This window comes from Doryrhamphus excisus, chromosome 6, assembly GCF_030265055.1.
Source record: "Doryrhamphus excisus isolate RoL2022-K1 chromosome 6, RoL_Dexc_1.0, whole genome shotgun sequence".
Taxonomy (NCBI): domain Eukaryota; kingdom Metazoa; phylum Chordata; class Actinopteri; order Syngnathiformes; family Syngnathidae; genus Doryrhamphus; species Doryrhamphus excisus.
Genome location: NC_080471.1, coordinates 10078860 through 10091741, shown reverse-complemented (window position 1 = coordinate 10091741; position 12882 = coordinate 10078860). Strand labels below are relative to the sequence as shown.

General features: G+C 40.3%; 1 protein-coding gene across 3 annotated transcripts in view; it reads right to left on the bottom strand.

Annotated features, from left to right (window-relative positions):
• LOC131130813 (transcription factor SOX-6-like) overlaps positions 1-12882 on the bottom strand; it is a 119026-nt gene that overhangs the window by 43124 nt on the left and 63020 nt on the right. For all 3 annotated transcript variants that reach the window (XM_058074833.1, XM_058074832.1, XM_058074834.1), the window contains 2 exons: positions 7920-8092; positions 3997-4065 (listed from right to left, as the gene is read on the bottom strand). In XM_058074833.1, the coding sequence (XP_057930816.1) occupies positions 3997-4065; positions 7920-8092 (242 nt within the window). The remainder of the gene's footprint in view (positions 1-3996; positions 4066-7919; positions 8093-12882) is intronic.

Below are 12882 nucleotides of genomic sequence, written 5' to 3'. Positions count from 1 at the left end.
GGAGATGTTTTTCTTTTTCAGCTCCTTTCAAGCCGGAGAGAAAAACTGCAGTTGCCATGCTTCACAGCATGCTCAAAAAACCTACTTGTTTTTTTTCCTTATTTAATGGCCGCGCTCTCCCCTGGGGCTCAGCGGTCTAATGAAGTCCGATCGCCGCTTTATTAAGGTTGTAGGCCTCGTAATAAAAGCGAAAATAAAAGAGAGACGAAGCAGTTAAAAAACAAGAGCTTGTTAACTACATCACACCTAAGCAACATATGAAGATCCAAGCTTCAGGTCAACGGGGGTCCATGGTGCCGATGATGAAACCGTTTCAGCAAGTGGGTCGAGATTGTCCTACAAGATTCTTTAATGCAGCCTCAGTACCACACTTTGATTGATAACAGCATGACAGAAGATGGCCACCTCACAAAGTGACCAGAACAGACAGCGGCATGCATTGCCACAATATTTGCCCCCCAACATAATGAGATGTTATACAAGACCTGGAGGAACAAGAACACATTGTTGACATTTTGAATGTCCTGTATGAGCTGTTTGATTTTATGTTGGAATGGTTGTAATGTGATAAATTGGTCCATTTATTTTCAAGGGGAATTTTATCACTGAAAATTACAGAAAAGGTGGGAATTTATGGGAATGGGTTGACCAGGGAGACACCCAACTCATGAGAAGCACAAGATTGAGTCCACAAGAACAAGGTGAGACAATATCTTTATGTACATTTTTTGAAAACTGGACTGGACAAACAAAGTTTTTTATTAAACTGAAACAATGCAGGTATGTTTTGAAATGTTTATTGTCCCTCAAATTGACGTTTATTGATCAATATTTTTGAGACCAAATAAACCACCAATGTTTTGAATATATAATATTATAATGCAATATTTCCTTTCAAATGTTATCTTTCATACTCCAAAACTATTTCTGGCATTATTATATTGTTTTCATTGGCAAGTCATACTAGCTCACTTTTCATCTGTATTAAAGGAGAACTATTGTGTTTTTTCCACTTTTCTGACCTATAAATATTATAAAAGTTCTTTGTTTGCCTGCTTTATTCACATCAGTTAAACTCCCTCAAGAACTCTTTCTTGTGCGTCAATTTAAAGGGGACCTATTTGTTTATTCCACTTTTCTGACCAATAAATGTAGTTAGAATGTTGTATTCTCACCTTAAACAATGCCAAAGTTTTAGATGAGTTTTGCTCGTTAAGTGTACCCTGAAAAAAGTTTGGGATGGCTCTGAATGCTCAATTTCAGAGAGGTTTTTTTTAACAGTAGCTAACTGTGATGTCAGTGAGTCAGGCTTCCTTATATGGGCATGAGCTGTAGGCCAGGCAGAAGTGGTTGGATTTGGTGATTCCCAGGAAAAATGCTTTCATCTGTCAATGGCATTTCCAAAAAATAAGCATAATAGGCCCTTCAAAGAACAGTGGATGAGTGGTTAGCATGTTGGCCAGGGCCCCGTTTCACGAAGCAGGTTTCGTGAAAACTCGGAGTATGTTAACCCTGAAATGAGGGAAACTCTGAGTTTTCCGTTTCACAAAGGGAGGTAAGTCAAACCAGAGACAGAGGAGTAACTCCAGCCTGTTTCACAGAGAGAGGTATTTTAAGCTCGGTGTCAGTTACTATGGCAACAGACTCTGTGAACATAACCTGGTCGGGACCAGGTTTTCTTCAATGAACCTCGAGTTTCTTTCTGTCTCCGCCCTCTTACGCTATACACGGTGTGATTCATTCACTGTGTGTGAAAACAATATTATGTTGGAGATAATGCACACTGAAACAGCCGCTGAATGATATTTAGTGGTAAACATGATTAAAAAAAGGCACCCTGACTGTTATGCTGAGGGCTTACCTGTTTGAACAATGTTTTTATATTTCATCTTCAGCTGCTTCCACGTTCTTTTTTCGCCGGTGGGATTACATCTAAGTGACATAAATTGTAGCTGTAATACCATTCTACTTGTTTGCATCTGTAGCCTAATATTATTGTGATTACATAAATGTATATAATAAATTTAAACTTACGCATTGACTCAAGCACTAATCTTCTCCCACGCCGACTCGCGTTCTTTCACTGCTGCAGCCGTGTTGCTTTTCTTTTTAAAAACGCTTTCAATGTTGCTTTTCTTTTTAAAAACGCTTTCAAATTCGCCGTATGACCGCATTAATATATCCAGTTCCAGAGGACTGAAATATGACGATCTTTTCTTATCACTCGTTGCCATGGTGAATCGAGGGAACGGGGCTCCATTGATCAGGGCTTTTCAAAGTCGTGGTGCACGCGCTTAACTCAGAGTGAACAAACTCTGTGTTGATTGAACCAAATGAAATCACCTGTTCTGAAACCCGTAACTCAGAGTTTCCTGTCTCAAAGTAGATCAACTCAGAGTTCAGGGTTAGACTCAAGAGTTGGTTGAACCTGCTTCGTGAAACGGGGCCCAGGAAGATCAAGAAGACCTGGGTTTGATTGTCCATAGGTATGAATGTGAGTGTGAATGGCTTTTTGTCTATATGTGCCCTGTGATTGGTTGGCGACCAGTCCAGGGTGTACCCCACCTGACACTTGAAGACAGCTGGGATAGGCTCCAGCATACCCGCAACCCTAGTGAGGATAAGCGGCATAGAAACAGGATGGATGGGTGCTTCAAAGAGCAGCAATTCATTTGTATGAACTTTCTGTGAACTCACCCAAGGTTGTGCTGTCCAAATGAGTTTTGACTGTCTTGATGTGTGTAGTTTTATCCCGCCTTCACAAGAAGTCTCACCCTGTTTGACATTGTTCTATGGAACACTGTTGCTCTATGGAGCATCTAGGTGCTGAATCAATATACGGCTTATTTGGAAACGAGAGACGAGGAAAACTGACACGCATGCACATGGCAATATATGGAGACCGGCAAAACTGATGAGTTTTTATTTACCATGTGATTACTATTTATATATAATATTATTTATATATATATATATTTATATATAATATTTAAAATAATATAATATTTTATTTATGATACCAAGACCTTTTTTTCCTGAACAAGAAATCTTGTCACACTTCAATCCTGCCCCTAGTGTTGACAGATCCCATGTGAGCCCATGTGTCCCGAACGAGTATTGTGAGGTTGGAATCGTTTGAAGAATGTGGAAGCAGTTGGACATTAAAAAACAGGGTAGAATAAACATTTTGGTGCAGAATAACATACAGGTATGTCTGTGTGTGATATACAGGATTGAAATGAATGAGTCAAATGAATGTTTGATAATGACTCCTCCGACAATGACAGTCAACATCATCATCTTTTTAAAGGCTGATTCTATTCTTTGGATCTCACTGGAGTGTGTACCTGTGTGTAATGTCCAGTGAGTGTGCAAATCAGAGAAATGAATATAACACACCGGGGATAAAAACATGTTGTTGTTTTTTCATGACATATTTCCATCTGAGGATGATAGTTGACAAATAAATAGCAAGTGGAAATTGCCTTGCTGCAAGTGTAAATGTCAAATAAAAGATGTGATGGAATGGAGAGGCGATGTGTTGATGAACAAATAGAGCAAACAAGTGGGAGGAAGCCCAAAGGATGCTGGGATATCTATCGATCGCTGCTGGTAATCAATGCCACAGTGAATGATTCTGTCATAATGGGACACTTACAGGGTCACTCTATACATATGTGTGTGTCTGCGTGCGTATGTGGAAAGAGGAGCACCTCTCAATAGAAGGCAAAGCGGAAAAGGCTAGGTCATGACCTTCCGTGTTATTGCCATTGTCCAATAAGACATGGATCAATAATAAAGCAAGCGTAAGAGAATAAACAGGTTGGAAATGAGGATAAAGGGTGAGGAATTAACCACACAGCTAAGAGGACAATGTGAGGACAGTGTTCAATGCCAACAATAGATGAGTGTGAGTGTGTTTGCGTGCGTGTGTGTGTGTGTGTGTGTGTGTGTGTGTGTGTGAGAGAGAGAGAGAGAAAGAGAGAGACACCTCACCTGGATCTGTTGTTGGAGAATGTTGATCTTGTGTTGTTGCTGCAGTAGCTGCTGCTGCTGTCTGGCAATCTGCACACACAGAAAGATTCTAAGGTTCATCATCTAGTGTGGAAAATAAGTATTCAATCCCCTGCTGCTTTTGGAAGTTTACAATAATATGAACAGTCCAGAATGTTTATGGTAGGTTTACTGTAACAGAAAGAGACAGTATGACGCCATGAAGATGTTACACACTTTGTAGTGGCGGTACCAAGCTTATACAGTAGTATGTGTTATCCAATGGACTCATCATTATCATTCATTCTCATTTCCCTATGCCTTCAGGTTGGGGAAAGGGTCCTGGCTCTGAACTGAGCAGCCATCTTGGAGTCCATCATAGGGGTGCTGGACAGCACCCCATCTGGGGATTCTGTCGTTCAACTGGAAGAGTCCAACGCCCATGTGGGCAATGACAGTGCGATAGGGAGGGTGAACCCGTGCAATGTGAGGTTATTGGACTTCTGTGCGAACCACAGTTTGTCCACAATGAACACCATGTTTGAAAATAGGGATGTCCATAAGTGGCGTATCAATATCTCACGTTGTTCACCATTGTTGTCGATGTTATGGGTTTAAATGAGTCCTAATTTTCTTTTGTGTGACATTTTGCTCTGTTGTTAATGGAGTGTTGATTTAAAGGGTGTATCTTCTGGTTCTTAAGAAATTAATGAATCCTCATGAATGACAATTTAAACAAGTGATGAAGCAACAGAGCAGGTTTGTTGGCCCAGCTAAGCTCACTCACTAACCCGAGGCCACTTCCATTGTGACTGTCTTCTATCGCCACTGGAAGCTTTAAAGGCCAAAATGAAATAAAACTGACTTTCCTCTTGACATGTCTGAGCACTTGCCCGTCAACAGCTCCATCGTCTCTAGGAGGCGCTATCACGCTCGGCTTGTTTCGTACAACATCACAGGTGAAGGATGCTGAAAGGCGTCATGGAGGCGCTAAGATACACCACCTGACTGCGTCCACCTCCAAGAGAGAAAAGCATTTCTCTTTCTGGAGGGATGGTTTAGCATATTTGTTGTACGGCGTAATTACAGGCTGCTGAATGGAAGGCGGCAACCTATTTGCACACATGTCATAATTCATTAAAGGCACATTTTGTCTGCAGGGCGTTAGCCTATCAAGTCTCAACAGCCACATGACTGCTTGATATAAGAAGCTGTCTGGCTTTTGTGTCGGCCTCACCTAAATGAGGAGCCTCTATGGCCAAGTGCTCATTAATATTTAGCCAATCTGACAACTGTAAACACCTTCTCCAAGACATCTCATCATTAATGGCTGATTTGTTCATCACTTCACACCTAATGGAAAAGTAAGACCAAACAAGACAGACAACTTTTCCCACAGGATATAAACCAGAGGGGTACAAACTTTTGCCAGTGATGGTGTGATACATTAAAGATCCGCCAAAGAATATGTTGTGATATTGACAGCAAAAGGGGGAATTTCTATTTAATTTAGTGCTTCACATACAGTATAATGGGTGAAGTGTGTGTGTGTGTGTTGGGGGGGTAGAGACCACTTTAAATCAATCATTAATTCAGTCCTGCCAAAATTATTATACTCAACACGCAATTTCACTCTTGAATACGCTTGTATTCTTCACACTTCTCCATTTTGTTGCATTCCCCTGGTGTCAGTTTCAAGTTCAATAAATAGGTATTATCAGTTTCTCAATAGTATTTCAAATCGGGGAGGCATGATGGAAAATAAATGAGAACCACTGGACACACACGCACACACGCAGGATCACACACACACACAAATAACTGCCCTTTCCAACTGGAGTGCATTGTTGTCACGTTGTAGTAGTGTAAACCTCATCATTATCACAACACAGCTACTTTATAGTTTCACTAAGTTAAAAGTGCCCACAGTGACTTCCTGTTCAGTGCAACACAAGCTTAAAAAAAAATGTATGACGGTATTAACCTTGATTATTTTGCTGACACATACAAGGAAATTAGCACATCAGCGCTGTTAGATATGAATATAAAATATTATAATGTGGAAGACCTAGAGTGAGGCAGGATGACTGTGCACAAATCAGCCTTTTTATTGGAGTCTATAAAATAGCACTGTATACAGAGCTGATAGAAATATGAAAACTTGAAAAGCTAGAATTTACTTTAATATGCGATATTAATATGCAAAAGTAGGAAAGGGGAGTGTGACAAAAAGCACTTTGAAAAGGGAATTTATTGAAAACAACAAATAAACTGAATTAGGCTGTTTACCAGCTGCAAAAATGACAAAAAACCCTTATAGTGAACAAAGAAAATATCCACTGTTTTTGTTAATCACTTCAAAAACTGGTTTGAGCATACTTGATGCAAGTGTTCCCAGGAGGCTGTTGGGAACAAGGGACGAAGATGTCTTCACGAAGGGCATCAACTGTCTGGAACTGATGGCCATTTTTATAAAATTCCCTTGCCATCCATCCCCAAATGTTCTCTATGGGATTTAAATCAGAGGAACATGTGGGATGGCCCTAAAGAGTGATGAAGTCCTGAAGAAGTCTTTGGTCAAGCCAGCATTGTGAACTACAGTGGTGCCTTGTAAAAAAAACCCAGCTGTTACCTCACAGACGAGGGGCCTCGGTCGTGAGGGATGAGTGAACATCTGCACGTAACCGGTCACAGTTTGACGACCCTGCACCACCTGAAGCTCCAGTGTTCCACTGAATGAAAAAGCACCCCAGATCATGATGGACCTCCCTCCACTGTGCCAGGTAGAAAACATCTCAGGTGGATCTCCTTGTCATGCCAGTAACATTGGAAGCCATCTGGACCGTCAATGTTACATTGTTCTCATCAGTCTCATTACAGAATAAAACTTTTTTCACCTTTCAGTGTCCCATGTTTGATGCTCCCTGGCAAAGTCTAAACGGGTAGTTTTGTGGCAAATTCAAAGATAAGGTCTTTGAAAATGTTTTGTTTTTGGAACCCTTTTCTGCAGATGCCGCCCTGTGTCTTGACGGACAGACCCTCCAGCTCAGCGCAGGTGAGGCCAATCTTAGCAGCAATGGCACGCTGCGAGAGGTAAGGTATATGGTGTCTTATGTTGCCCACTCAACATCCATTGCAGCCTGGTGATCCTGGAAGTGGGATTTCTCCTTCCTGCGGTTCCTTCTCAAGGTTTCTTTTCTCCTCAAATAGGTTTTGAGTTGTTCCTTCCCGGATGGGGGTTCAGATCAGGGGATGTCGCCATCACCTATTGTTGTCTATTGTTGTCTGCTTATAAAACCCTTTGGGTCTCTTTTGTGATAATGGCTATATAAATAAAGTTGACTTGTCAGAAACACAGATACACTCCACACGTCACAGCAATCAACACAGATCAGCAGCTCTTCTTCTCTCTTGGACTGGCTCTAACTAGCAAACTAATGCCACCGCCTCCTGTAGCCCAACCACTGAATCACAGCTCAGAACCACTCACAATACTGCCGTGGCTACAGTGTCACATGACAAAGGACAAACCTAAATGAAATTACTGCAGTAGGTTAAAAAAAATCCTTAATTTTCACCCACTTTTTTTAAGTATTGACAAAGACACAAGTAAATGTGCAAGCAATCGATGGTTTCGGCTACGTCAACAACCGCTTATGTCGACACTCAGCCTCTCCGAAGGGCATGGAGATAAGCAGGTTCCATTTTATCTGTAAAGCTGTCTGGAATAAAACATCTCCGTGCTGTGTTGTAGGTGACAAAACAAATGAACGTAATATTGAAAAATACATCTCACTAATAATGAGTTGATTGTATTTTCACAAAACTGTCCAGTTATTTAAAATATAACAATGGGCACCATACACTTTGATTTTGTCCACACAACAAATTGGTGTCCGTTCATGTGATCAGGGTACGGGACTAACCTGGTCTTGCTGCTGCCTGGCAAGCTCCATCTGTTGCCTTTGCTTCTCTAGCTGTGAGGCGGCCATCTTCTTTTGCTCGTCGTGGGCAGAAAGGAGTTGCTCCCTCAGGCTGATCAGCTGGCCGATCATGGTGGAAAGTTGTTGCTCCTTCTCCTCCAGGGACTCTGTCGTGCCTGTAAACACAGGACACTATGGACTCACATACATTTCTTGCGTCATCATATGCATCCACACTTGTTACCAAAGTTAACATTTCAATAATATTAACTGGGGATGAGTGAGTACACCACTAACTGTATCACTACCTGTATCGAAATTATCTTTATCACTCGGAGTGATAGAGATATAAACTAGAAGTGGGCATGGTTAAACCGAAAATGGGTGGGGCTTATATTGACACATTATTTTAAGTCTGAAATTGAAATGGATGTAGTTACTATATTTATTTTTATGCAGCTTTGTACATATATGTGTACTGTGTATGTGTGTAAGTGATCTGTAAGACTTTATGATTTATTTTTGTACGATCTGTGTCAAGTTGGTGATTCACACGAACATCCAGTGATGGCAAAGACGGAAATAATGAAAATAGTTTTTGAAAGTCTGCAATACGGTGGCCACATGTCAGGAGAGCGGGAAGATCTGGGTTCAGAGTTCGAATTTAGGAGAGCTGACCGCTTCCATGTTATGCCCTGGGCGGTTTTGGCCGCCATTTTAGGGTGTAGAATCCAGAAAATCCATTCCCTGCTCAGCCATTACGTGCTTCAATAGTCGGTCCAAAAAACAAAATTAGTCATTTTTCAGGTTCCCCCAAAACAAGAACAGGTATGTGTGATTAGAATGTTTGGTTTGGTTAGTTTACATAAACAACATATTAGACAAGATTTAATTGTACATTGTATAGGAGTCCGACACAATATATCTTTAAGCTAATTTGTCATAATCGTCCACGTCCTTCTTTTCAGCTTTGGCGAAAAACACATAATTTATTTTTAACAATTATGAACAAGCACAGTGGAGCCGTCTTAAACACACAAAATCCAATTAAGAATATTTGTTGAACGATGAGGCTTTGTGTTAATCTTGTTGTCCGTGACATCGAGGTTCGTGCAACATTATGTCTGCAATTGAGAAGTCCTCCTTCAGCTAATACCACAGCAATTCAAAGTCATTGTGAAAGCGGCGGCCACCATTCATCTAGCGTACCGGCAAATCACGGTGCTTATTAGCACCTGTCTTGCCTGCACAGGCCTACTGTTTGTCACGTTATGTCTGCAACAACAATGAAATCACAGCTTTTGTCAGCTTTATGATTCACATTCTTGGGAGGTTTGGGTAGCGTAGAGGAGGCGTGAGGGTGGCTGTGGGTGCCTTCAGGGGGGAGTTATCTTGTTAGGCCTCCTTTAATGGAAGCTAATGCAGCAGATGGTGATTACGACCAAAATGACAGGCTGGCGGTACTGCTAACACTATTAACATACAAGTGATCTACATCAACATTTCATCTGTCATACATGTGTGTCCTGCCCAAAATTGTTACAGGCAAGAAAACAATACAGAGACTCGTTTACACCAGCAGATACTACATCATGTACACTTTCTAAACTTAATTCTAATAAGTAAGTGCTTGTAAAAATGTATTTCTGTGCCTGTAGTTTCTACACTGCATCATATTGTGTCTAATATTTGGATTGTCTTATGTGGCTAAATGACCTAATTACTCAGCTTATCTTTTCAACTGAAGTTTTCATGATTTCCCCCCCCATTTTTATCCAGTATATAAAATGTAGGTCATTTACTAATATTATGTATACTTTTATAATGTTATTCATAATTAATTATTTGATTTATTGTTTATATATATTTAAATTATTAAATAAAATAAATAATAACTAATATTAATGGAAAAGAATATGTAAAGCTATCATCGTAAGAGCAAAACTCCTCTTAACATGGGCAGACAAGTTGCAGTTAGGTTGTCTTGACTTGTAGTGCCACACCTATCCTCAGGAGGCAACAGTGAGTCATCATCACCGCAAAGTTACATCCTTCTAAATGCGTTAAATAGCAACGTGCTATAGCAACGGTTATCCTCATAAGGTACATTATGAGGATAACCATGTATATTAACCATATACATTCATTACATATTTTTTCCAATATAAACACACTTACTATCCAACCTGATATTTGTCTACATTTGTGAACAATAACAACAAAAAATTTGATACAGTAACATTTTTTCAAAGGCAAGCCAGATGACGGGGGGTTTCTAATACAAACCATACCCTGGCAGACTGAAGTGGACCACTTGGTGGAAACTTGGCTAAGGTTAAGTTCAATTTGATGCGCTGTTGGCTAACAGTTTTTTGGCATTTCGTTAACAAAATAGCTGACTCGTACAGTACTACTTTTTCAAATGCTAGCCAGATCAGCGTTTTCCGTTCAAAATGCCTGGCTGTTTGGTGATGTCGCTTGCTTGAACTTGACAAGGCTAAGGAGGATCGAACTGGAGTTTTAATTCCAGCAATACCCGTGAAAGGCCACTACGTTACAGTACCACTGTGCTTATAAAGGTTCTATGATGGTTACTCAGATTAGACCGCTTTACATTGTTTCCTATTGGAATGGATCATTGGAACAACAATGGAACGGATTGTGTTCATCTATGGAGGTTCTAGTGTGAACATACAGTACATTGAAATGAAAGCATGAAAACTATCTAAAACAAAGTTTGTTGTAGCAGTATTGTGTTTGATGGTGATGTGAGACTGCATCCACACAAACAAGCATCCAAGATGTATGTGTGTGTTACAGGTTGTTGTGTGTGCATGCATGTATGTGTATGTTTGTCTACAAGGTCTTGCCCTGAGGCCATGAGGGAAGACTGCAGGGTGGCCCCCACGTTACCTGCATACTAACACTGTCTCCATTGTAGTCCTGTCAAGACCCTTTTGTGGAACCCAGAATGCACCCCTAACACACACACACGCACACACACACACAAAGTGAAATTACCCCTTAGCACCCCTGTATCAAAGGCAACATTCTCCTCTTCTTGTCTCTTTGTTTCATGCTTTCATTTTATTTTCCCTCCCCAATGAGGCGCCCATGCTCCCCTTGGAGCCTCTTTTTGGCCTCTCTTCACCACTGCTCTCTGGTTTACCTCATCAGCTTTTTTCATCGCCATTGCTGCCACTCCCCAAGCAGCTTTGCGCCACAGGGGGCAGTAGTGAGGCATTCATATGGCTTGGTGAAAACATGGCCTTTTTGGCTTTGGTTTCCTACCCTTCTTCCCGTTGGAGTTCTCGCAAATGTTCGGCCCTCCTCAAATGCCCTTGTTTCCAATGATGGACGGAACAACGGAGCACACCAGCAGCAGCGCGAAGATGCCGGATCATTCCCGAGCAGTCTTCTTTGCACGTTGCATGTCCTGATTCCTCCTTACTAGGATAACAGCTTCTTTGCTCATTGGTGTTCCATCCTGTTTTTATTGCTGCCACTACATTTTTCATGCTTCATGAAAGCTTCATGCTTTGCTGCCTATGCTCTATATGTTATGTTAACTTTGGATTTATTTTTTTACCAGTACTTTTTGTTTTTTAAGATTGACTGTTCGTTTCTTTGTACTTGTGAACAACGCACGCTGTGAGCATTCATTCAAGGACTAGTGTTGTACTTTCTGCCTCTGCATCTGAGGGCCAAAACTCAGACCTTAGTCCTGTTTCTCGACATTCCAGCCAGCGTAGTAAATCTTAATGTGTGATTACAACAACTTTGATTGCCTCCCCAAAATTCCTCATTGAGGATTACAGGTTGTGCATACCACACACAGAGAAGTGCATTCCTGCGACACTTGTGGAACTCGTAATCACCTCGCATGTTTCCATGTTTCCTTTCGTTTACTCTAGATAACTATTGTATTTACTATTTGACACCGCCATTCACTTTGGTTGGTACTGACTTTCTGGGAAATTACTTTCTTCAGGCTTTTGATTGGTTCTATAGATGGGGTGTCAAAGTTGTATTTCTATACTTACAATAGTTATTTCTTAATTTGCCGGCTTGATCAATTATGGAAGAGTTGAATCTACAGTATTAATTATGAAAAAAAGAACAGATTATCCCCGGGCTAAATAAACGTCATTGTCCAGCATATTTAGACCTATACCAGGGCTTTTTTTTTCCACCGGCTACATTGATCCATTTTGTGCATTAAAGTTGCTAAAATTAATCAATATCGATCAATATGATTATCTGTACTAACAAACTAACATAGCTTTGTGTTACATGTGACAAAGCAAATTATGGTAATCTAATAATATATTGTATGTCATAAATACTGAGGTCATTTTATTTGGGCAATGTGTCGAGTGACAGTTAAAAAAAAAGCTGAAACGAGCTGGGGACGAGGCTGAAAATGGTTATCAGACCACTCGCAAAAATGCATATTTCATACAGTTATTACATTCATTCATTCATTTTCTACCACTTATCTTCACGAGGGTCGCGGGGATGCTGGAGCCTATCCCAGCTGTCTTCAGACGAGAGGCGGGGTACACCCTGGACTGGTGGCCAGCCAATCACAGGGCACATATAGACAAACAACCATTCACACTCACATTCATACCTATGGACAATTTGGAGTCGCCAATTAACCTAGCATGTTTTTGGAATGTGGGAGGAAACCGGAGAAAACCCATGGGGAGAAGATGCAAACTCCACACAGAGATGGCTGAAGGTGGGATTGAACAGTTATTACATGTTTTATTTAATACATTATTATAATAAGAAGTATTATTATTATTGTTTATTTATATTTTTATATATTTTCTTATTTTCTATAGATTAAAAAAAAATTATTATATTTTTAGATATTTTTGGATATTTTTTTAAGATATTTTCAGAATTATATCATTTTATATAATATAAATATAATAATATATAATTATATAATATAAAT